Raw genomic sequence first — 23002 nt, forward strand, 5'->3', positions numbered from 1 at the left:
GTCTTTTGTCCAATTCAGTCGCAGCAAAGATCTTTTGTTCTAACTCAGCGTGAAAAGAAAAACTTTCTTTAAATGCAATAAACTTAAACCAAACTCAAGACTCTAAACAGATCCTCCTCCGGCCACTCTAAACATATACAAGGGGTTTTGTTTTAACCGTTTGAAAAATTTTGGGTCCTGTTTTTCTGCCTCGCAGACCCCAAGCTCACTGCTGAAACTTAGAGAGAGTGAGAGAGAGATTTCCAACGTCTAGAACACATGCTTAAAGCATAATAAAACAGGGACTGTCTTTTGCTTTGAAAATCATAAATTATAATTTAATGCCAATAATAATTTACAACAAATGGCTGTTTACAATAAACTAACACAAAACAAACAAGGAAAAGGGCCTGTGTTTTACTTATTAGAGAAACTTCACACACTCACATGGATAGCACTTGCAAGAGGAGAAAAAAAACAACCACCTACAAAACCTCGATCTAGAGGTCAGCGATGTTCTGCCATAAGAACATACTTATATTTATGTATGTATATATCTACAGAAAGAAGCTGAGGGTCAGATGGAGAACTCCGCTCAAATGCACAAATCAGACAGATTTTTCTGGTCTACATGTATTGACTGGAACTGAGTATCAAAGTTTAATACACTTTACAAAATGATCCCTTTTCTTTCACATCCCCTTTACCCCACCACCCCCTTTTAAAGTCAAACCACGGCACGGGATAGTGGTGGGGCTGCTGCAAAGCCTGAATAGGAACAAAAATTGCAAAAGCTCCCACACACCGAGCTTCCTCCGAACCAGGAAAAGAGAAAGAGGAAAAGACTCCAAAACAAGATACTTCCAAATCCGCACACCCTGTAAAGTTTCCTTCTTTCTTTCTCTTTTTCTTTCTTTCTCTTCCTTTTCTTAATTTGGCTTTTAAGGACAAAGGATCCCAAGAGCAGTACACACTGCATCTACACAATCTGAAATGTCAAAATGTCGATGTGTTTTTATGTACAGAACTCCAATGGAAAAGATTCCCTTGACCTGTGGTCATGCTCTCACAGAATGAACGTACGGGGGGAGGGGGGAGGAAGGCCAACTGCAAGTTATCATATATACATTAAAAATAAACCCTTCAGCCGCTCTAAGCTATATCACTGAATTTGAAATCCTCTCAACAACCACACTAGATGAGAACCACAGAATATTTTTAAAAATCACACCTACTTAAGGAAAAACTCATTGCAAACAACTGCCTTCTATTTACAAGGCTGTGATAGCTTGCTTGAACGGTCTTCTGCGTAACTGTCAGAAATGTACAAAACAGTATTTTTTCCTGATCATAAAATAGATACTGATCTCAAGATTTCTAATACTTTTCACAATACCTTCCCTAAGCAGGCACTTAAGTGTGACAAATATAAGGGCCTTTTTTTTTTCCTGGAAAATCCATTTTTAATTAAAAGAAGGATTAGGTGAATGGGGGTGGTTTACTATATCAGTATGGCACTTCCTAAACCATAGATAAACCATTAACTTCAGCTCCCCCCCCACCACACACAAATTAAACAGGCAAATACACTAGTCTACCTTTGAACAAACTGGCTGAGGGGAGTAAACAAATAGAGCCCCCAGCCCAGCTCAGTGAGAGCTCACAGGGGCTTCTCGAAGGAAAGACAGTGAGTGGGGACAGCCAAACAGGTTTCAGATATCAAATAATATTTTAATTTCTGAATACTTTCAATTTTCCTTGGAATATAACACACAAAGACTCGACCAAACAGTTCAGTTATTATAACTTTTACAGTATACAGAAATGTTGCACTTAAAAAAAAACCTTCAGTTTTTTTAAAACACAAACTGTAAACTCTAAGATACTGAATCAATCACGTTACCTATAAGTGCCAACAGTGTTATTTTGTCATGCTGATTTCAATGGTATTTTTTAAAAAGGGAAAATATCAACAATTATAATACAAAGGGTTTGCAAATATACAAACAGATATAGGATTTTCATAACAATTCAAGAACTAAGCGGGACCCAATTCAAATTACAAAAGTTCACTTTTTATTCAAAACCTCAGCATGTGTCTTGGACACATTCCTTGGCTGCCAATAAATTCCACAGTTCATTCTCTTTCTTAAAATATTTTTAAAAAGCTAGGTTTGTCATGGTATCGTTTTTTTGGGGGGCGGGGCAGGGTAGGGGAAGTTAAGTGTTGTATGTGGTTCCTCCAGTTCTCCAATTAGAGTGCTCAACTTCACCTAAAATTTTTGGTCACCACTTGTAAGTGCGTTTCCATCATCTTTGAGTTGCCTTTTAAAGTTTTATGTCTTCCTATGATATTTTCATGGACTGAGTTTTAATTCTTGCAGAACATATATTTTAAGGATACACAGTTTTTAAGAAGCCAAGATTATATCAAAACTTATTATAGAACCACAGAATAAACTGGTTTGGAACCAGAAAAGTACAAAAAAGAACAGCTAGAGGTACATAGACACAGGACAATTAATAATTTGGAAAAAAAAAGACTTACTTTCTCCATTCTGCTAATTTTCTCCCAATCTCCTTAAATGCACTTTTAGCAATATTTTTCCAAAATTTACCAAAAAAAGAAAAAGACTAATTTCCTTTTTATACAAAAATGATAAGTAGCAAGTTGTTCTGACCGACACAGGAGTTTTTTTTTTTTAATGCATTCTGTAAAAGTTCATTTGACAGTCTTTTTTTTTTTGAAATTCACAGTCCATTAAATTCTTCCCCTCTCTTCTTTTAGCAAACTTGTAACATCCTTTTATATCCTTTCTTAATAGAAGGAATTTAAGCAAACAAACCAGTCTTTTGCCTTTTCTTTCTCTCTGTTTCACTCCCCCTTCTTATCTTGATTTATTTATTTATTGAATTGCCATATACGGCCAGTTAAAACTGCTGCCGGACAGTAACATATCCCGGATGAGGGTTTCGATGGGGGTTTTACCTACCAAACGGACGAAAAACAATTGCTCTATGACTGAGGAGGAGACCGTGCGGAGGGAAGGGAGGCGAAGCAAAAGCTTTCCGAATCGCGTTGGTTGGTTGGGGTACTGGCTCCTAACGTATTCTTCCAAAGCACACTGGGACTTTTCCTGCAAGCTTTCCACATGGGCTACATCAGAGAGACCACAGGCATCTGGAAGAAAGTTTAAAAAAGAAAAAAAAGAGAAGAAGACGAAGAATTCAGTCATCAGATTAAGAGGTCTGAAATGGGTCACATGAGGTGTGTGTACAGTGCTCTGTCAAACTGCCCCAACCGGAGTTGGAGCAAATGCCTACATACTGAAAACTGGGGTGGGGGGGGTGGGGGGGGCGGGGACCGCAAGAAATGGTCCTGGGGTATTTGCTTTAAAATAAAACACAGCTCAATACGTTGCAGGCTTTCCCTGTCCGAGTCCTCAGGCTTGGTCACTGGGAGGCCCAAGCAAAGTGCATTGGGTAAATCTGGCCCAGGTCAGTAAACAGACAAACAGATGAAACCAAAACTGCCAGTGCTCCGCCCCCTCCTCCTCTGTAAATAATAGTTTGGCTTATAATTATATAGTGGGGGGGTGGGCAACAACCTGGCCCAGCCCCGGGTAATGGCGCCCACGACCCAGCCTCAGATTCTCCCCAAAGAGGGCGACTCATTTTTCTCCAGTCTTTGAAACTGATTTAAGTGGCCCTTTAAAACTGATCTTGTCAGTTTAGCCTATTGAAGGGCAGCCATGCAAACTGTGATCTCTCTGTTCATTTGAGCTGTTTCTTTTCCCTCCTTTTCTTCTCTCTCCCTTTTTCTCCTACCACCCCCCTCCTTATTTTTTTTTAAACCCAGGTCCCTCCAAGAAGAGACCCCTCCCCGTTATCTTCAGGAAAACACTTTTCTTTTTCGGATACGTGAAAATACAATAAGTGCCTTTGAAATGAGAGGCTTCTCAGTGAAGGCGGTGCAGGTTGTGACCTGACCTTTGGGGGCTCCCCAGGCAAGACGAGGGCTAACACATGCATACTGTGAATTCTTAAAGCAGATATTCAAAAAGAGCTGCCACCACGTCCACCCCAAGAAACAGAACACACATACAATCTCCTCATGTGTAGATCTAGGACTTTGCATGTATCCAGAATGCATTGGTGTCTGTGATCAGGAATTAAAAGATCTGTTTGCATAGGACTCCTTCTTACAGCGGACTGTCTCAGAATCAGATAACAGGAAGCTTTATCTCTTTGTGAGGTGATTTGCATTCTCCACACAGGCCTCTACATTTTGCAAATAGTAATAAACTGGTACGACAGTATCAGGCATTTCTTTCCTTGGAAGACCAAGGGTAAGTCTAAGAGCTAACAAGGATATCAAGAAAAGAACCACCACCCAGATGGTCTGGGAACTTGGGCTGGGTTAGGGTTTTGGGAAGGGGTGAAGGTGGCTATAGGCTAGGGGAAGATCCTGCCTGTACCTCTGCATCAGGCAAATGTTCTAGTTATGACAGGTCCCCCGAGAAAAATAATCCAGAGCCAAGCCTCTGCATACAGCTCTTCCTTGCCCACACACTGTCCTTTAATTGATTACCTAAGGACTTACAAAGACAGCATTTGGGGTGGCAGTGGAGGCGGTGGATTTTATGTGAAGAGCAGCAATATGTAAAAGACAGTGGGTTAAGGACTCAGAACCTGCAATGGATTCAGCTAATGACTTGGGCCCCCAGAATTCCTTGGAACAGTAAGGAAGAGACTGCGGATCATTTTGCCTGCCACAGGAATTCCACAGCTCTCCTCGTGTCCTGATTACAAGCTGCAAAACCTGCAGTGGGTGACTAGGATCCAAGCTTACCCAGGTCCAGATGTTTGTTATCCTGAACTGGGAACCCCTTTCCCTCTCAGCCGTGACAAAGGGATCAGCTGACAACTTAGAACAGGAATGTGGAAGGGGTGATTTCCACCCACCTGGGCTCTGCTGAACTCAGCCTGGAGGCAGCCAAAAGGCTCAGGTGTGGCCCAAAGTGGTAAGCCAGACACCTTCAACAATCGTTTGGCCTCAAGAGTTAATTAATATTAGGTCTATTACACAGGTTAAACTACCTGCAAACTAATTAGATTTCATAATGCAGTCAATGATGGTTTTATATCTCCAGCAATACTCATACCCAGCCCAAGTTGGCATACACTTTGGGTTGTTTGAAAATTGCCTTAACTGTTTGCCTGGGCAGGGAAAGCGAGAGGCCAGAGTCTTCAAGCCCCTACAGGCATTCTGAAGAGTTATGATGGCCCCTTTCTTCCTCCTGCCCCTTTCTGACAGCTCTTTCCCCTCTCCTGGCAGTCTGCATTGTTTTAATAAAAATATGATTTTGAAAATTGCTGCCCTCAGGTTGGATGTGCCTGGAGCTCCAACTCCTACTGAATTAGCAGGCAAACTTTTCCCCTGCAGGGATGATAGCAGGACTGCTCCAGTGCCTAGGGGCATCTTCTAGAGGCTCAGCCAGGGTGACAGAGAAAGCCATGGGGTAGAGGAGATTCCACAGGCTCAGCTAGTCCAGAGGGCCTCAGCTAAGGGAGGGTGTAGAAGCAGGCATCCTAGTCTGGTGGGAGGGGAACAGGCCTGAGAGGCTTCCCCATGGCCTATTTTGAGAGTGTGTCTGAAGCATCTTTCCTGCAACCCAGCCTTCCGCTCCTCTCCCCTCTCCCCAGGACAGGCCTGGTGGGGCCCCACTAGTTATGCAAAGTTCCCATTCCAAGTTGCACAGACAGTTTGGCTTTTTAAGGGGGAGGCTGAGCTAGTTCTGGGGGCTCCGAAGAGGTTAGGCCCTAACTCTGAGCTAGGAGCGCTTGGGCATGAGAGGGCAGGGCTCCTTCCTACCTGAGGTGAACAGGACTATGGCCTTGAGGCAGCTGTACTCGGCGGAGTCAACGTGCAGCGCTTTGAGCTTCTCCACTTGCTCTTGGAAGATCCGTATGTGGTCCATAAAGGCGACCACCCGGTCGGCGGACATGGGCGAGGCGTGTAGGCCGGCGGCGGCCAGTAGCGGGGCGACGTGGAGGGGCATGGAGCACTGTGCCGCGTTCAGCACGAACAGCTCGCTCCAGGTGAGGCGAAGCAGGGCCACCTGGTCGGTGATCTGTAGGTCAGGAAAGAAGGGGATGTTCCGGGCCCACTCGACGGCGCTGAAGAGCATCCGCGCGGCCAGTTCGCAAATGTTCTCGATGCCCATGATGTTGTTGGGCTGCATGCACTGGCTGCCGAAGCGCGACGTGGGATAGGGTTCGGCGCGCAGCAGCAGAGAAATATATCCGGACAGGTACGAGTGGCAGTTGAGGGGGTCCCCGTTGGTCAGCGCAAACTGCCCGTGGGTCGGCTGGGTGGGCGGCATCCTGCCCCTCTGCACCGCTGCAGGGAGGAAAGGAGACACTCCGCAGTTAATGACCAGCTTCGTTCCCCTGCTCCCCCGGCAGGGTCTGCCCCAGCCCGACCCCCACCTGACCCAGACCCCGCGGGGCGCAGGAACAGGCAGGCCTGTCCCTCTCACCAGCGCGCTAGGGCCACAGACCTGGGAGTCGCCGGGAGCCCGGCTGCACTCCTCTCAAATCACCACCCAGGCAAGCTCTGGCGGCCAGGGCGGCACACTGGCCTCGGAGGCCCACTCCGGGCTGGGCGGCCGAGGACCCAGAATTGGCCGCTTTGCCTCGCGGTCCCCGGCACGATGGGAGGGATGGAGCATTCTGGGGGCATCTTTCTTCCTTACTGCTAAACGGCTGATATTTTTTATTGATTGGAGGAGAGGGAGCGGGAGGGGCGAGGCTGGGGGGAGGGTGAAACGCTTTTGCAAAAGACACCAGGCTTCACCCCGGAACCGCTTTCCCCCAACCCCGCAACCCCAGCCCCGCGGGCCACCCCCGGTGAGAGACAAGTTGAGAGCCGAGGTCTGGCGGCAGCCTAATCGGTGTGCTCGGAGGAAGACAGACGGAGAGAGAGGGCGGAGAGACAGGCCGGCCGAGGCGAGAGGAAGCCGGGGAGAGGCGGGGAACAGGCGGCCGGCGCAGCCCGGGGAGGGCCCGGGAGGGCCGGGGAAAGCCGGCCAGGCTCGGGCACGAGCTGTTATCTGACGCCGGACGGGGAGAGTCGCTCTCGCAGAAACACAAAGAAACCGCGGCGTTCGCTCGCCCCAACCCGGAGCCCGCGCCCGGCGCCGAGCGCGCCATTGGCCGAGCACGGCTTGCGGCGCTCGGCGAATTTCATATCACAAAGACCCAACTCGCGCAGAACGAAAGCAGCCGCCCAGGGCCCCTCGCCCACCCTTCCCCTACTCCCTATCGCGATCTCCTCCTTTCAAAAGTGAAAGGAAAAAAGAAAACAGAGGTTTTTTTTTTTTTTTTTTTTTCCAGCCGAATGTTAATCCACGGAGGGTCACATGAGTGCTGCCCGGGCGGCAGCGTTAATACGGCGAAGTGCGTAAAATTGCCATTTGTAATTTGAACCTCCTGTACAAAAGTACAATCTCAGGTTGTTGGGTTTTTTTTTTTTTTTGGTTTTTTTTTTTTAGGGGGTGGGGTGCTCTTTTTTTTGGTTTTTTTTTTTGAGCGGGTGGGGGCTGGGGAGAGGGTTGGGGAGGAGGGACATGTGTTGAACATGCAGGAAAAACAAGGAGAAAAAAACTGAGAGGAAAGAGAGAGAAGTAAACCAGGCTTTAAAACAACAACAAACAACACCCCATCACTTGCAGAAAGGCGAACTCGAATGAACTGGCAGTCAATGCAAGGAAAATTAAAAGAGCCCGAAGAGAGAGTAGAAGAGGAAATCAGTCGGCCAAAGCATGCGGATTTGGGGATCTGGGTTCCAATGCAGAACTTGCTTCTAGTATAAAACCCCTTTCAGCTGCAATACGAAGAGAAGAGCTTGGGGCTTCCGTGTCCTTACCCAGAGCAGGCTAGCCAAACGCACCCAGGGCCCCGGGACCCCAGGCGAGGGGGGTAGAAATGAGAGGCCGATACCTTCCCGTCTCATGCCCACTTTGAGGCACTTTTTGAGGCGGCAGTACTGGCACTGGTTGCGGTGGTGCTGGTCGATGGGACAGTTCCGGTTGGCGCGGCACGTGTAGCTCAGGTTCCTCCGCACGCTGCGCTTGAAGAAGCTCTTGCAGCCCTCGCACGTGAACTGGCCGTAGTGCTTGCCGCTCGACTTGTCCCCGCACACCACGCACTCGATGTGCTGCTGGCTCTGGCCCGAGCCGGGCGGGCCCTGGCCCTTGTCCCCTGCCGTGCCGGGGGTGGCGGGCGCTCCGGGCTGGCCCGGGGTCTGCGGCGTGTGCGGCGCGCCCGAGCCCGCCTGCTGCTGCTGCTCGCCGGCGCCGCCGCCGCCGCGGGCCGCCTGCGCTGCGGGGTTGGGGCCGCCGGGGTCGCTCGACTTGTCCCCGCACACCACGCACTCGATGTGCTGCTGCTGCTGCTGCTTGTCGCCGCCCGGACCGCCAGGGCCGCCCTGGCCGCCGGCCGCCGTCTGGGCCGGCGTGCTGGCCGGGCCCCCTTGGCCGGGCGTCTGTGGCGTGTGCGGGGCGCCGGGCGGCGGGCCGGGCACGGGCGGCGCCTGCGAGGCCTGGCTGCCCTGAGAGCCGGGCACCTCGTCCTGGGGGTCGCGCCACGTGCTGACTACCATTGCCATATCTATGGGGGCCGCGTCCGGACTTCCTGCTCCCCTGGCTGCTGGCGGCGGCGGCTCCCGGGTCTCGGGCTCCGGCGCGCCGCCTTTTGTGTGTGCAAGGGTGCGAGAGGGCGCCCCGGGTGGCTCGGGGTCTGGTTGGTTGAGGTTGGTTAGTTTTTCCTTTTTTGTTTCTGCTTTGCAAAGTTTTGACGATTGCTTGTCTGGCCCGGTGTGTTTGTTTTGTTTGTTTCTCTCGGCTCAGCTTTGTTGCTTTCGGGGGGCTTTCCGCCGGGAGGGGAGGGGATGGGGCCGGGGGAGAGCAAGTGGGAGCAGAACGTGGAGAGAGAGGGAGGGGAGGGAGAGCTGCAAGTCGATTGTCTGGCTTCAAGACAGAAGTAGGAGGCAAAAAAAAAAAAAAAAAAAAAAAAAAAATTTCTCCAAAGATCTCCCTCGCTCTCACTCTCTCCCTCCCTCTCTCGTTCACTCTCTCGCTCTCAGAGCTGGTGTGCAGCCGAGGAGTTGGAGTAGGAGGAGGAAGAGGAGGAGGAGGAGGAGGAGAGGCGACTGTCCGGGGGCCAAGTCCAGGGCAGCCCACAGTCAGCCATTCAGGAAAGCCATCGAAATCAGGAGGGCTAGGAGAGCAGAGGCGCCGGTCTCTGGCGCACCCAGAGAGCCAGGCAGGCCGGGGCGGAGGCCGGCGGCCCGCGGAGTGGCCGGAGCGCTGCCCGGGTCCGGGGGAATCAGCATGAAAGTGGTCCGCGTCGGGCGCTGCGCGGCGTCGTCCTGGCGCTGGGCCGCCGCCGCCGCCTGCCACAGGCGCCCGGCGCGCGCCTCGCTTGCTCCGGCCGCCGCCGCCCGCTTTCGCCGGATAGAGGCCGCTCGCCGCTCCGTGCGGGCCGCCTGGGCCGCCGCCGCCGCTGGAGCCGCCGCCGCCGCCGCCGAAGCCGCCGGGTCGGGCCCGGAGCCGCCGCGTCTAGCGCCGCCGCCGCCGCTGAAGCCGCTGCTGCCGCTGCTGCCGCCGCCGAAGCCGCTGCTGCTGCTGCTGCCGCCGCCGCCGCCTCACACACATAGGGAAAGAGTCAACTCGCCGGCGGCGGGGGAGAAATGATAAAAGAGAGAGAGGAGGGCAGATCACCACCTAGAAGCACATCCTTCGTGCGTAGAGGGGGGAGGAAAAGACGGAGAGAAAGAATGAAAGAGGGGAAAAAAGGCAGCACGGCACCCGGAGAAAGAAGACAACTCGGGGAGAGGAGGAGGAGGAGAAGAAAACACACACGCGCGCACGCACACACACACCGCGGAGAGAAAAGAACAGAGAATCAAAGTGATCAAATATGCTAAAAAGGGGGGCGCGGGAGGGAATGCGATTTATAGGCGCCGGGGCTGGCAGAAGTGGCTTCTCCGCGATCAGCTCACTGAGCTCTCTATATAGTGAACTTTGACACGACTGCTGCAACTTAGCGCACGTTGCCATGGCGACGGCGCGCCTTATAAGGCAGCAGCCGGGGTTGGCCTGGCCAGGCGCGCGCGCACCGCCCCCTCGCCGTCATTGGCCGGAGCGCGGCGGCCCCGCCATGGCGGCCGCGGGCTCAGCCCGGTCCTAGCGCGAGCGGTGTCGCGGCCCGGGCGCGGTGGGCAAAGGGGGGCGGGGAGGGGGCGGCTGTGCCGCCGCCACTGCCAAGCGGGGGATGGGCCCACACTGGCCCCGGGCGCGCGGCCACGGCTCTCTCCGCACCCCGCACCCGAGGTTTCCGCCCCAGAGGGGAGAGGACCGCGGCGCGCACACACAGCGCCTCTTAAAGGCTCCGCGAGAGGCTTTGGATGGAATCAAGGACTTCGACTCTCGCAACTTGGCAATGCCACCAAATCCGTCGCTCGCGCACCACCCGGGACTCCCAGCGCATCTTTATGCCCACAGTGCCAGAGAAAGAGAAAAGTTCCCCGGTTTCTTTGCAGAGGGGTAGTGGGTGAGGATGGGAAGGTGCCTCGAGCCGAGCTTGCAGGCATTTTCCAAACGAAACATTTGGTCAAATCCGGGTGATGGTAGACCCTTCCCTTAGTCTACTCTGATCACTTGCTTGGTTTGGTGGCTTTTTTTTTCTTCCTTCCTTCCTTTCTTCCTTCCTTCCTTCCTTTCTTTTTTTCTTTCTCTTTCTCTCTCTTTCGTTTTTTTAGAGAAAAGGAGCCGTTCAGTGCTTGTGTTTTCCTTGTAGGGTTAACATTTCACAGGAATGTGGCCTGACATTTTAATTGCTCAAATAAAGCATCTCGGATGCTGAGAAGCAGAAATAGACTTCGTCTCATTGTCATGATGCAATTAAAATCAATTTTCTTCAAGTTTATCCTCTCTCGTTAGTTTCAGCTAACTCCCAAGTCCACGTCCTGCCACACACCCAGTCGTGGTGAGAGGTGAAAAGACCTTTCTGCCCGCTGATGGACAAGCGGAGGCAGCCTCCCAGCGTCCCCTGTGCATACCCTCTGTACACACATGTAAGCGCACATATATCAGATGCGCATTTGTCAATGTACACAGACAAAAGCTTCAGCGACTATGCTTCTAGGTAATAGAACACTTGAGTACGACTTCATTGTTCCTCAAGTTCCTTTTAAGCATTCATACAGTCATTAAAACACACCCAGAGATTCTGCCCCAAATTGGGAATAATAAGTACAGCTCACAGGAATCACGCACAAGCCATATTCTTCCTCAAGAGATTCACTGCAATGAGAACAACTTCATCTCCTGTGCCATTCTGCTCAATGTGCTAAAATCATCAAGCCAGTTATGTCTCTGAATTCCAGGGCTTTTGGTTTTAAACATCAAACATCTAGAATTGACCCCCAGAACACACTGTATTCCAAATCAGTAACCTGTCTGTTGGATTTTGACCAGTTAGTGGATTATGATTATTCAAAATTTATAGAACAAAACTGTGACTCCATCATACACTCTTTGCACCAAGAAAAAACTGTAGACTGGTAATCCAACCAGGTTTATGAACAATTAAGATATTTTACACAAAACATGTTGAGCTTCAGGAAACATGAACACACATAAACAGTAAATTAATGACCATAGGAAAGCATCCTTGATAGTTTAAAAAATCGGAGTGATGGATTAAAAAAAAATAAACCATACATATAATTGACATGTGTAGATTGTACTTTGCACTCAATACCCTTTACACACATGGGGAGAATACGAGAATAAATGAAGATGTAGGCAGATAGGCACTAGTTTATAGGGAAGGAAAGATTCTCCTTATGCTTCATTCTCGAAACCTCCTTAGCCCTCACCCTTCCTCCGCTGAAATCACATATTTCACTAAAGCTGCAGGTGCTGGGATTATTTGGAAGTTGTTAAAAAAAAAAAGAACTATAGTGGACACTGAGCTATCATAAACCTGGTGTGTAATGAGATTGCCATAGAGCAAAGCCAGGCAGAAAATTTCAGGTTGATTAGAGACACAATATAATTTTCTCCTAAAGAGGACAAGAAGGATGGAAAAGAAATCATTTCGGAGAAGGCTGTGCTTTTTTTTTTTTTTTTTACTCTTTTTCTTTTCAACCTCTATGATTTGGAATTTCCTAATGCTACAAATGTCAGTAGATTAGGGGCAAACTCAGCAGAGATGTGGTAGGGCTGGGGTTGAGACAGAAAATCTAATGGGCAGCCCCATCTCAATTTAATAGAAGATAAGAATAATTGATTATAAGGATATCCTAAACTTGCCTCTTGGGTGCAGACACTTCCATGGCAAGATCACCTTTTACAAACATGCAGTCGGAAATTTTTAAGGAAGAAGAGCTTCTCCAGGACACTTGGAGATTTTTGGTATTTGAAGTACGCTCTGATGGCTTCAGATTTAAAATGAATGATTTCCCAACCATCTCCTACAGCTCTGGATCCTGCTAGGCATACAACCACAGGGCTGCCACTAAGTCAGAGGTGTTTTACTCTGTATTTTAGGACTCATTCAGTTATGGGGGTGCTATTAAAAAGCCAAAAAACAAAAACAAAAAAGAATGACCATTTCAATTGTAGTTAATTTATGGTATAGAAGAAGAGAGAAGACTGCAGACTGAGAAGAAAAACAAGGAGAAAATATTTTAAAATGTCTTCTTCTGAGATGCTCATATTCCTTGATTAAAACAGCTCTAAGGCTAAAAGATAAATATCAGTATGTTGTTACTTTTTTTTTTTTTTTTTAGAAAATCCAGCCCAGTCTTTTATTGTAGATGTAAATTTATTTTAATGAGAAGAATGGCAAGCTTTAATTTGGCCGGAGAAAGTTGAAAAAACATTTGTTTTACTGTAGGGGGAAAAAAAGCCACCCAGGAATATGATTTTCTTCCAGAAAGTGGCTGTAATTCTCCACAAATTAAATCATAATATGAATACAGACCCCAGCAAATGTCGAGATTAACTCTGAACTCAGTAGAAATCAGTTCTGTCCACCAGGATTCATTGAATTCCTCCTTCCCCTCAATCTAGTCCGTGTGTGTTTTTCTCTTCCACCACACTGGAGCTCCATGAATAGAGAAAGGGGCTTCCATTGTGTCTCTCTGAACTTCCAAGTCAATGCAATTTTTAACCACTGGCTTGTGGTACTTTGAAAATCACCAGGGGCTGTCAGAGTTGGGTCCTCTGAAAAATTTACAGTGCTAAATCAGAGCATATGCTGGGAGGGAAAAAATTGCTTAAGATTGGAGCAAGTACAGTATCTGTCTGCCCCCTAGTGTAAGAGTTCTCGCTGCCTAAAAGGCAACTTTAAAAGAAAAGAGCTCTTAAAGGGAAACGACTTTGGGCTCACGTAGGCATAGCAGAATGAAACTTCTGTACATTTTAATCTGAACAATTCTTCAGGGTTTAAAATTAATTGGCTCTGGCTTGGTTGGACCGGACTCCGATCTCGCCACCTCTGCGTTTCCTGAGTCACTGCCGGAGAGGTGATGATTTTTTTTTTTTTCTTTCTGAACTGGGTTTATGTGTGTCCCCCTCACCCCCTCCTCTCTTTTTTCTTTCTCTATCTCTGTCGTCTCTCTCGCTGGCTTTTTAAAAATGAGGAACCGTTCCTTGAACGTTCTGGACAGAGCACAGAATTGCTTAAGTCAGCCCGACACGGTTGTAATAGACAGCAAAAAGGTAAACGTTTGCCTGAAATCCGCACGCCAGCTCCACTACCCCGCCCGATGGTGAGTACCCTTCTCGTTGCGATTCTCCTAGCTTAACCGAGCGCTCTCCTCCCCGAGCCGCGGCCGAGGGCGCCGGGCAGAGCTTTTCTCCCTCCCTGCCTGGCTGGATGTCAGTTGCACAAGGTTGCAAAATACAGCGCAGAGGCAGATCGAACAGTAAATTCTGACGCTTAGTGCGAGCCTAGCAGCTCCTTTGCTAGAAAACCGAGTCGTCTATTGCTTGGAAAAACACGCTTATAGGACTGGTTTTTAGTTTGCTCTAGCGAAGGAAATGAGTTTGAGGAGATGGGAGGCACCGCAGTCTTTACGCTTCGGTTTAATCATATTTTGGCAGCTTTGCAATTGTATTTTCCCCTTCTCCCCGCCCCCCACCACCTCTCCTACCGCACACATGTAATAAAATATGGCAAGGCATTGAATTGACTGTCCCCCCTTCCCCGAACACCTTAAACCACAGTCCTAGGCATTTCATACACGTTAGCAATCCGATTTTTTGAAAAACCCCAAGTCATCCCCAACCCCACACAGCCCAAGGAGGAAAGTGAGAAAGGAGAGAGAGAGAGAGAGAAAAAATACTGAAAGTAAACATACCAAAACCATATTTGCCTTGTTCAAGGTCCCAAACCGCTTGCATCTTCCTTCTAAACTGGAATAACTCTCCTTTAGTTTGGCGGGTGAGATAAATGCTTTGTTGGCCCCCTGAAAAGATGTGTCTTTGATAATTAAAGAGAATCTCCTCCTCGGTGTTTATCTAAGCGATTGTGCAAACTGATAAAAAGTAGGCACTAGCCTGCAGGGAAAAAGAGGAAAGGTGAAGGGAGAGATCTTCCACCTCAGGGAAGTGCTTCCCCATGTATTAGGCGCTCTCAGCCTTGGAAAGCCCTGCACAGTAACTTTAGAGAGACGAGGTTTCAGGGAGCTTTGTACATAGCTGCTGAGGAATGCAAGCCTCGCCTTTAAGAAAAAAAACCCCAAACCGTAGGTAGGAGATGTCTGGAGTGATCCTTGTCTCTCATCTCATTCCTTAGAAGGAAGAGTGCGTTGTTACACCTTGTTTGGGGCTGGAAAGACGAGACTTTAAAAACACCCGTCCAATTGAAAAAAATCTCCCAACTTAATGAGTTTAGTCGGAGGCTGGAGCTAACGGCTCAGCCTCAGCAGAAAACCGCCAACAACTATAGGCGATATTGCAGAGCAAAGACGACCCAAGGCACAGCCAAATTCCACTGTTTGGGGTCGAGAGGGATGGAAGCTAATCCTAAAGCAAGTTGGAAAAAAACAGAGGTGGGAGAGGAGGGGAAAAAAGCAGCAGCCTCGAAGACTGGCAGACAGGCTCCCCTCACCCTAGATCAAAGATAGAACTTGAAACAGGAGGGCAACATTTTTCCTAGGAATCCGTTGAAATCCTCATTTTCTACTTTTAACTCAAACCCCCCCAAGTGATTTTTCCCTCTCCCCTGCAGATTCATGTCCCCCCTTCCCAGTTCCCCTTCTAGAACTTTCCTGAAGAGGAAACCCATTTCTTTTGGGGGGAGGGGTTCCCCACTTTTTGTCTTCAGATAATGCATGCTTAATTCACCCCCTCCCTTCATCCACCTCCCAAAATGAATAAAGGAAGCAGGAATACAGTAACTAGCAAAGATTGAGAATAAACTATGCTTCCCCTCGCAGTTTAATACAGTTTTAACTAATGGAATTTTTTTGTTTTGTTTTAAGAGAAGAATAATGGGGAAACACGGATCTTTTATTTTAGGAAACTGTTATGGTAAGATGTATGTCAGACTTGACAAATGGAACTAACCCTCTTCGGCTGCTTCTTGTCCTTGTCTTAAACAGGAATTAAGTTAAACACAGTGCTGAATGTTAATTACATGTTTACTGGCTAATGAAAATTACAAATGGTTTAGCCACCTCAAACAATGATGAAAACTCTGAAGACACTGTAATTATATACTTTGAGGGAAATAACTCAGAATATTGATCATAAGAAGTGTAAATCTTTTTTTAACTATTCATTAATACCATAAATATGGGCTACAGAAGTTTTTCCTTGTGGTTTGTCTCATCAGTTATACGAGTGGATGGATGGTGAGGCTTCTCTGGGGAGGTGATGAACTCATTCTCTTATAGAAAGAGGCCACTTGTGTAACTGGGGGTGCCCCCCTCCCTTTCACCCCCGCCCCCTTTAACCCCAGCAGAAGGTCGAGGGATAGTTGAACAGGGGGGCCGGGCTCAGGGCAGGTGAAGGTGATCACAGCTCAGCCTCTTTCCTCCCCTCCCCTTGTCCTCCTCTCCCTCCTCCCTTTCCTGCCAGGTCTGATCGATGACTGCCTTCCCCAGCCAGGGCGCCTGTCGGATAACCTGGCGTTTGGGTTCCTAATGGAGGACAACTCACCGCAACCCAGCGATGCCGCCCTGACAACCCAAGTTCCCTCCTTTAGAGGTGGCTAGGGCAGTTCATTGCAAAAGAAGAAGAAGAAAAAAAAGTTGAGTGAGGTACTACTGGGTAAGGTGGCTCAGGCGGCCGAACCAGAACTGGTTTCCCTGGGTTTGGGAGTAGAGAAATATTTTGCTGTTTTGTTTTAACTCTGGCCTGAGTTGTAGCTTTGCACTCTGCAGTGTGGCAGCCACTTCGATCTTGGGGGTCAAAGGTGAGGGCTGCACTAACCCTAAAAGCCTGGTCTGGCCTGGCCAGAAGGCCGAGCCCGCAGAGGAGTGGGGGGTTGTCAGCCACACCGCCTGACGCTTCGGAGGGTGTGCCAGTGAAACCCGCACGCGGGGGGCACAGAACCGAGAGTGGGTTTTAAGTGCAATATTGAAGGTTTTTAAAAAGTGCCCTAGGCTTGTGGGACTGGAGTCCTCTTTTTCCCTGAGAATTCCCAAGGCGCTGGTCTTTGTCTTAGAAGGAATGGAGTTTCTGAATGGTGTGAAAGGGACAGAGAGGGTCGCTTCAAATCGATTTTACTTGTCCTTTCTGTCTTTTCGGATCAACGCCCTTCAATGGGCACAGAGGTGCTCTTTCAACCAAAAACTTGTGCTACATTTTCTGCCTGTATTGGTGCTAAATACAATAAGCACTGGGCAGATTTTTTTCTTTGCTTTCCAAAGCAAGAAAGCACCCTAATTAAATTGTTTTATATGGACAGTCAAGACGGACCAATTAAGTATGCATTAGTATAAAGATATAGTCTGCAGATAAAGCGGTTTAGAAAATCACGTGTGTGACAAAGGAGAGGGTGCTAGCGCTGGGGAGGGGTGCGTGAACCAGCGATGTGGCTCACCTCCCTCCCTGGACCCGGGGGGAATTGCAGAAGCCCCGGCCTCAGGTGAGAGGGGATCAAGGCCGCTAACAGGTGGGCGACAGTGTTGGAGTTTTTCAGGCCCGCGCCCCCGACTGGAGAGCGGTGGAGCCCAGGGGGTTAGTATCTCTCACATCCTCCTCCTCTGACAAGGCAGCGGCCCGAGGTGGTGGGTCCGTAGGAGGGGGCGAGAGTGTGTCATGCTTTACTTCAGGTCGGGCCCATTGCCAGGTGTCTAGATTCAGGGCGCGGCCCTGAAATAAGGAAGGAGTGTGCGCCTCGGGAGGCCGGGGTGGGGGGGCGGACCCTGTCACTGCCGCGGCCGCAACCCTCTGGCAGCCAAGATCAGGGTAGGAGGCCCCCTTCCAACTCCTCCAAGCTAAGTGATTTTCCGCTTCTAAGGAAACGGGAGCTTCTCTGCGAGGAAAGTGAAGTTCCCGCCCGACGCCATAAGGCCCAAGGGGCGTCGAGGACCAGACACAGAAGTGGGGAAAAGACTGAGAGTCGGAGAAAAGGTAGCGAGGACAGTGGCTCCCCGTCCGGGCCACCGCAGCTCTCGGCTTCTCCACAACCCCTCCACCCTCTGAGGTGTGGGCGGGCAGAGTGCCTTTCGCCCCGAAGGCGACGACTCCCAGGGCAGGGGCCTGGGCCTCCCCGCGTCGAGGCGTAGGCTTGTGCTAGGTGGTCCCCGGGTCTCGGGCGCGCGAGCGCAGCGCGCTGCCGCAGGAAGGGCGCTCGGGGCGCACTGGGCGCCCTTGGTTGGGGTGGGGAGGGGGGAGTAGGGCGAGAATTAGAGCCTGGGGAGGCAGCTGAATGTCAAAAGTGAAAAGGTTGAAAAGCCAATTTTCCCGGCGCGCTTTCGCCCCCCTTTGCTGGTTGCAGAGGCCGTAAATCAGCGGCCAGCGGCGAGGGCGGGAGGAGCCCCCTCGGCGGGCTCGACGCGGCCCCGCCCTGACCGTGCGCACCTCCCGGTGGGCCCCGAATCGATCAGAAGCCTAGCTGAGGATGTCACCGCACTAAATATTTACTGATCACACACAAATAGCCGGGGCTCGAACGATTTTCCTCTGTGAGGAGAGCGCAGAGAGAAGGGTAAATCATTTTATTAGTGTGGATAAAGCCCAGAGCACACTCCGGGCTGGAGTGTTTTAAGATGTGTCTTCAACTGGATGAAAAGAGTTAGGGAAATCGATACGGAGTGATTAGAAGCCCCCGGGGTGACGAAGGGGGCCGGGGCTTTCAGGGATTTGGCGAGGCTGAGAGGGGGGAGCGAGCCTCGAGGGGGGCGGCCCGACCACCGCCAGGGAGCTCCCGGGGGCAGGCCTGTGTCCCTCCCTCCTCGACGGGAGACGCCAGGGTGCAGCCAGCGGCAGGGAGTCCGCCGCGTCCCGGCGCGGCTGGGCTGGCGCTGGGTGAGAGCTGCGCGGGCCGCCGCGGGGCAGAGGGCTTGGGCGCCACGGGGCTCTACGTCGCGAGCGCCAGTGGTCAGGTGGGCACGGAAGGGGATCGCAGGCCCGGCGTGGAGATTCTGGCAGGTTCCCGCACAGCGCGGTCTCTCCAGGCAGCTTCCCGGAGTAACGACGTGGCCCAAACGGGTTGCATTTTCCCCCGCCGCGCCATGCAGCATCCCCGAACTTTCTCCCGGATGCACCTCTTCCCGCTTGTCTCCCCTAGTGTTCCAGAGAGGACGCAGCGGCCCAGCCCAGCCCAGCGGGCTGCCTCTCCATCCCACCCACCCAGTGTCAAGGGCGGCCGCCGGGTGGCGGAACCCGCTGCGGACCGCAGGGCGAGTGGATTCCAGGTTCGGGGCTCCTAGGCAGGTGGGAGGAAGTCTGAGGGGGAGCAGGAAGGCAGAGGCAGGGTGACACACACCAGCAACGCCCCCAGGATGTCCCCGTTCTCTCCAGGGCGGGAAATCAGCTTTTGGGGGGTCTCAAGCGACAGTCCAGAGAGGGAAATGGTTCTGTGGCCCCAAGGTTGGGTGCAGAAGCCTAAAGTGCGAGGGCGCAAAGGCTTGCGGGGCTCGCTGAAGTTAGCAAGGCTTTGGGTGGAGTTTGCTGGGAAGGAGAAGAAAACCTTCTCCCCAAACTCAAGCAGCAAAGTCCTGGCGCGAAGAAAATGGCTTTTCACTTCTGCAAGCGGGAGGCATCGGTCGCTGCTGTGAACAAACCTTGAGGTTCGAAACAGCTGCAAATAATCAAGAAGGCACTAATTTCGGGGGGAAAAGGGGAGACGGAAGGTGAGGAAAGGGAAGATTTTTTTTCGTTTCTTCTTCCCTTTCTCGCTCTTAACCTTTTCCTAGAAATCTGTCCTTCCTGAAGAAACCGATAGCTTGCTGGCTTTATTAATTTTATTTATTTATTTATTTATTTATTTATTTATTTATTTATTTTCTCTCTCCCCAAATTGCTCGATTTCCTTGGCAGATTGAGGAATTCAGTTCAGGCTGTCCTACTTGGTCCTCGGTGCAACAGGAAATATAACTGCAGATCTAATTAACCGTTTTTCAGAAGGGAGAATTTTTTTTTTTTTTTTTTAAATATGAATCCCAATGGCTTGGAGTGATGTGTTCAGGTGTGAGGCGATTGGTGCCTCGAATTCATTCCTCGGTAATCCTCTAATTCCTGCGATGGAAGCTCGAGAGCATCGCTGACCTGGAGGCTGTCAGAAGCCGGGTCTCCATTAACCCTTCTTGGTCTCGGCCAGAGCGAAGGTTAACTACACTAATGTACCAAAGGGGCTGTAGCAAAAAAGGAAGGAAGGGTGAAAGGGAAGAAGGGGGAGGGAGGAGAGGTAAATTCACTCTAGTTGCAAGGATTTTAGAGCTCTGTCTTTCACTGGTCCTCTTCCACCCCCACCCTTCCTATGAAAGGAAGAGAGACGACAGTTTCATCCATCAAGGCAGCTCACTCCACGGAGATGGACTTTAGGGAATAAGAAAACACAATGTAGAGAAATATTTTCTTCTATTTAACTGACCACCCAGTTCACTTTAAAAATAATTCTAACATGTATGCAACAATTAATTATTGTGGGAGAGGTTTTTAAAAAAACCCAAATCCTAATATATGTTTTACCTTCTTTCATTTAAGTAAAAGCTAATTTAGACTCTTGTCAGTAGCCAAATTATAGCCATAAAATCTAGATGAGATTAGGAAAATCCATTCTGCTGGTTTCACACCTGGTGGCATTTTTAATGAGTAGTTATATAATAGTTATGTGCATGAAGGTATATGCACATGGGTGTGTATATATTCTTATGGTGGTAGAAGTTCCATGCTAGATTAAAGATTTATATACTCAAGCACTAGATAGAGGCTGTCACTCATGTGTACATGCTGGGGGTCTGGCAGAAAACAGTGCAAAAAAGAGTTTTGAATGAGTTCCTTGGAATCTCTATTGCTGAAATACAAGCTGAAGCAACTTAGTAATGGTAAAGTTGTTGTGCCTTGCAGAATCATGGAAAGATACTTCAAGGTAAAAACGTCAGTTTTCAGTTTGGTAGCTTTGGCAGGGCATTTAAACAAGAGGTGAACATCTTTTGCCTAATATATTTATTTTAAAATTCAACAGTATGCTACTCTGTTTATTTTACTTTTCAATGAATTGAAGAATTAAAAGAGAATAGGCTCTAGCTATAGATGCTAGCATAAGGGATTTGTTGCCCATTTAACTAAGTCTGATGTGGGCTGTATATGCTTTTAATATTATATTGCAAGGCAACTCCAGCTGAGAAAGTTTTAAAGACATCTAAAGCCATGTGGACATCAGTTCTTATTTAGAAGTGGACAGAGTGAGGAAAGGTTGTCTGATTCTGTATTTTTTTCTCTTACTGGTAATTACTGGTAATGAAATCTTTAAAATGGCAGTTCATTTTTGGTATGTCAAAAAAGGCATTAATCAAATGGTATCAAGTGCCAGTCATTTAAATGTGCAGGTGTTAGTAAGGCAAATATCCAGATAAATTTATATTGTTAATTAGCTGCATCAGTGTACTTAAAGAAAATACAAACAGAACAACAAAGGGGATTTATCTTGTTTAACTTTCTTTAGCCACAAACTCAAGGTGAATTTCAGAAGGAGAAAGTAAGGGCTAATTTCCATTCTATTGGTTTTTAGAAGGCTGAAAAACCCCAGTTTCAATATAAAGCATATAATTAGAGAAGTAAGTAAATGGACAAAGACAGATATACCGCCATAATAGAAAAACATAATGTATGAATTTAGAAAACATAATTAATTAATTAACTATCAACTGCACTTCTCTTCTTAAATGGATGGTTTCTTGAAATGTTGAACGTACACATTAAAAATAAAGGACTTCTGTGCAAAAGTGAGAGGAGGTTAACGTAATATTCAGATTTTTGACCATAGAAAGTATCAACTTGAGGCTTTACAAAGTGTAATGTTTAAATAAAATTTACACTGATCTTTTTTATTTTGAATACAGGACACAGAAAGGTACCTTTCCTATCCCTACATTACAATTTATAATAAATTAATCAACATTATCAAAGGGATTACAATGTGCTTGACTGAGGTAAATTGACTGAGATGATCTCTCTTAAAATAGTTTAAAGCAAAAGTGAAAATGTAAAAGGAAGAAAATATTGACTTCAGTGATAAATGTCACATTGGGTATTTATTGACAGGACCACATTACATCGCATGTCAGGGAGAAGTTAAAAATTTAGGCAACCCTATTTCTTGCAGAATGCATGTTAATTATGTATTTACTGACTCCAAAAGTTATGGTGGAAATTTTTATTTTGCATATACTTTGTTGCCATATTGCCATCCAAATAGAAAGAAGTGAAATTTAAGCGAGGGGGGATGGGGTTTAAAAAATATTAAACAATGTTTTTCTTTATAGTCTTCAAGAATTATGCTTAGTTACTCATTGACTTTTTTCATATGATTTTGATTAATTTAAGAGCTTTTAAAATCATATACTATTGTGTTGAAGTCATTGTTTATACATTGAAAACAAATTCAAAGGCATCAGATCTTTCTCAGAAAGTGCAATTGAATGTTCAGTTATTGAAGAGCTACTATTTAAATTTCCCAGGTTCCATTAAAAACAAACACACTTACAAACACCTGAATCTATTCTTTCCGAACAACTCTTAAAATTGCAACTGGCATAGCTGTGGATGAATATTTTATATACGAGCCTTTTGTTCTCTTCTTGTTTAGCAGGGAAATGCCTCTAATTTGTCTTTTATGCTTAAATACTTTAAAAAAGCATTAGTCCATATGAAAGAATTATTCATCCCCTTTAAAAAAAGTGAATAAAATTCTAATTATAGAGAAAAGGTGTGATGTTTACTCTGAAGTTTCAGGAACATGTAAAGTTTTCTTAATAAACTAGAAGAAACTCTATCCTAGATAAATTTAAATAGGACAGTTATTGGGTATGGTTTATATTCGTGTCCTTGTGCCTTCTTGCCTTTGGCACTAAGGTATCTGGGTTTTTGTCTTCACACACTGTCTATTGTTAGCAGATTTTGAGATTAAAAAATATTTTCAAATTGTCTTGCCTTTATAGCTTAATGCATTATTAAATTGGAAAATAATATTCACTTCTGTGTTCAAATTTCTATTTCCAGACAATAGTAAAGAGGTGAGGTTCTACACTACCCCCCTAAAAAACCGCAATAACAAAAAAGAAAACATCATTGCATATACAAGCTAAAGAGGAAAACAAAATAAAAAACAAAAACCTTAGGCTTCAGTGTGTTGGAAATGCAGAATCATTGTTTTTACAATGGAGCTCTTTACAAGGCTTTTTTCATCTTTACTATCTACCAAGATGGGACACTTCAGTTTTGTATAATTTTTGAATTTTGAGCAAGTTTTAACAACATATCACAGGCTT

At 47.9% G+C, this 23002-nt stretch overlaps 1 protein-coding gene and 1 long non-coding RNA gene across 6 annotated transcripts in view; one reads left to right on the top strand and one right to left on the bottom strand.

Annotated features, from left to right (window-relative positions):
- Positions 1 to 1689: 1689 nt before the first annotated feature.
- On the bottom strand, positions 1690 to 14766 carry NR2F2 (nuclear receptor subfamily 2 group F member 2). Of its 4 annotated transcripts, XM_055088200.1 has the most exons (4): positions 8433 to 9430; positions 7984 to 8207; positions 5855 to 6382; positions 1690 to 3160 (listed from the first exon to the last, which is right to left on the bottom strand). In XM_055088200.1, the coding sequence occupies exons 1-4, from the start codon at positions 8648 to 8650 to the stop codon at positions 2886 to 2888; spliced, it is 1245 nt and encodes a 414-aa protein (XP_054944175.1). In that variant the 5' UTR covers positions 8651 to 9430; the 3' UTR covers positions 1690 to 2885. The 4 variants fall into 4 exon arrangements, with proteins under 4 accessions (XP_054944175.1, XP_007108507.1, XP_007108508.1 ...); XM_007108445.3 differs by lacking the exons at positions 7984 to 8207; positions 8433 to 9430 and adding an exon at positions 14417 to 14766; XM_007108446.4 differs by lacking the exon at positions 8433 to 9430 and having other exon boundaries at positions 7910 to 8072.
- Positions 13355 to 23002, top strand: part of LOC114487088 (uncharacterized) — a 38642-nt gene continuing 28994 nt past the window's right edge. The window contains exons 1-3 of one of the 2 annotated variants that reach the window (XR_008618604.1): positions 13355 to 13825; positions 15542 to 15590; positions 16140 to 16311. This is a non-coding gene — a long non-coding RNA (uncharacterized lncRNA). Of the gene's footprint in view, positions 13826 to 15541; positions 16312 to 23002 lie in introns of both variants that reach the window. The other variant, XR_003681713.2, reaches the window with a different exon arrangement.

Source organism: Physeter macrocephalus, chromosome 11 (genome assembly GCF_002837175.3).
Source record: "Physeter macrocephalus isolate SW-GA chromosome 11, ASM283717v5, whole genome shotgun sequence".
Classification (NCBI taxonomy): Eukaryota; Metazoa; Chordata; class Mammalia; order Artiodactyla; family Physeteridae; genus Physeter; species Physeter macrocephalus.

Bases quoted from the DNA above. Each gene is read 5' to 3' on its own strand.
- NR2F2 (XM_055088200.1), bottom strand. From the start codon at position 8,650: ATGGCAATGGTAGTCAGCACGTGGCGCGACCCCCAGGACGAGGTGCCC. The intron at 8,208-8,432 runs GCAGCAGCACAT...CTCGGGCCAGAG, and splicing joins GGCGGCGACAAGCAGCAGCA to CCAGCAGCACATCGAGTGCG. The intron at 6,383-7,983 runs GTATCGGCCTCT...TCCTCCCTGCAG, and splicing joins AGTGGGCATGAGACGGGAAG to CGGTGCAGAGGGGCAGGATG.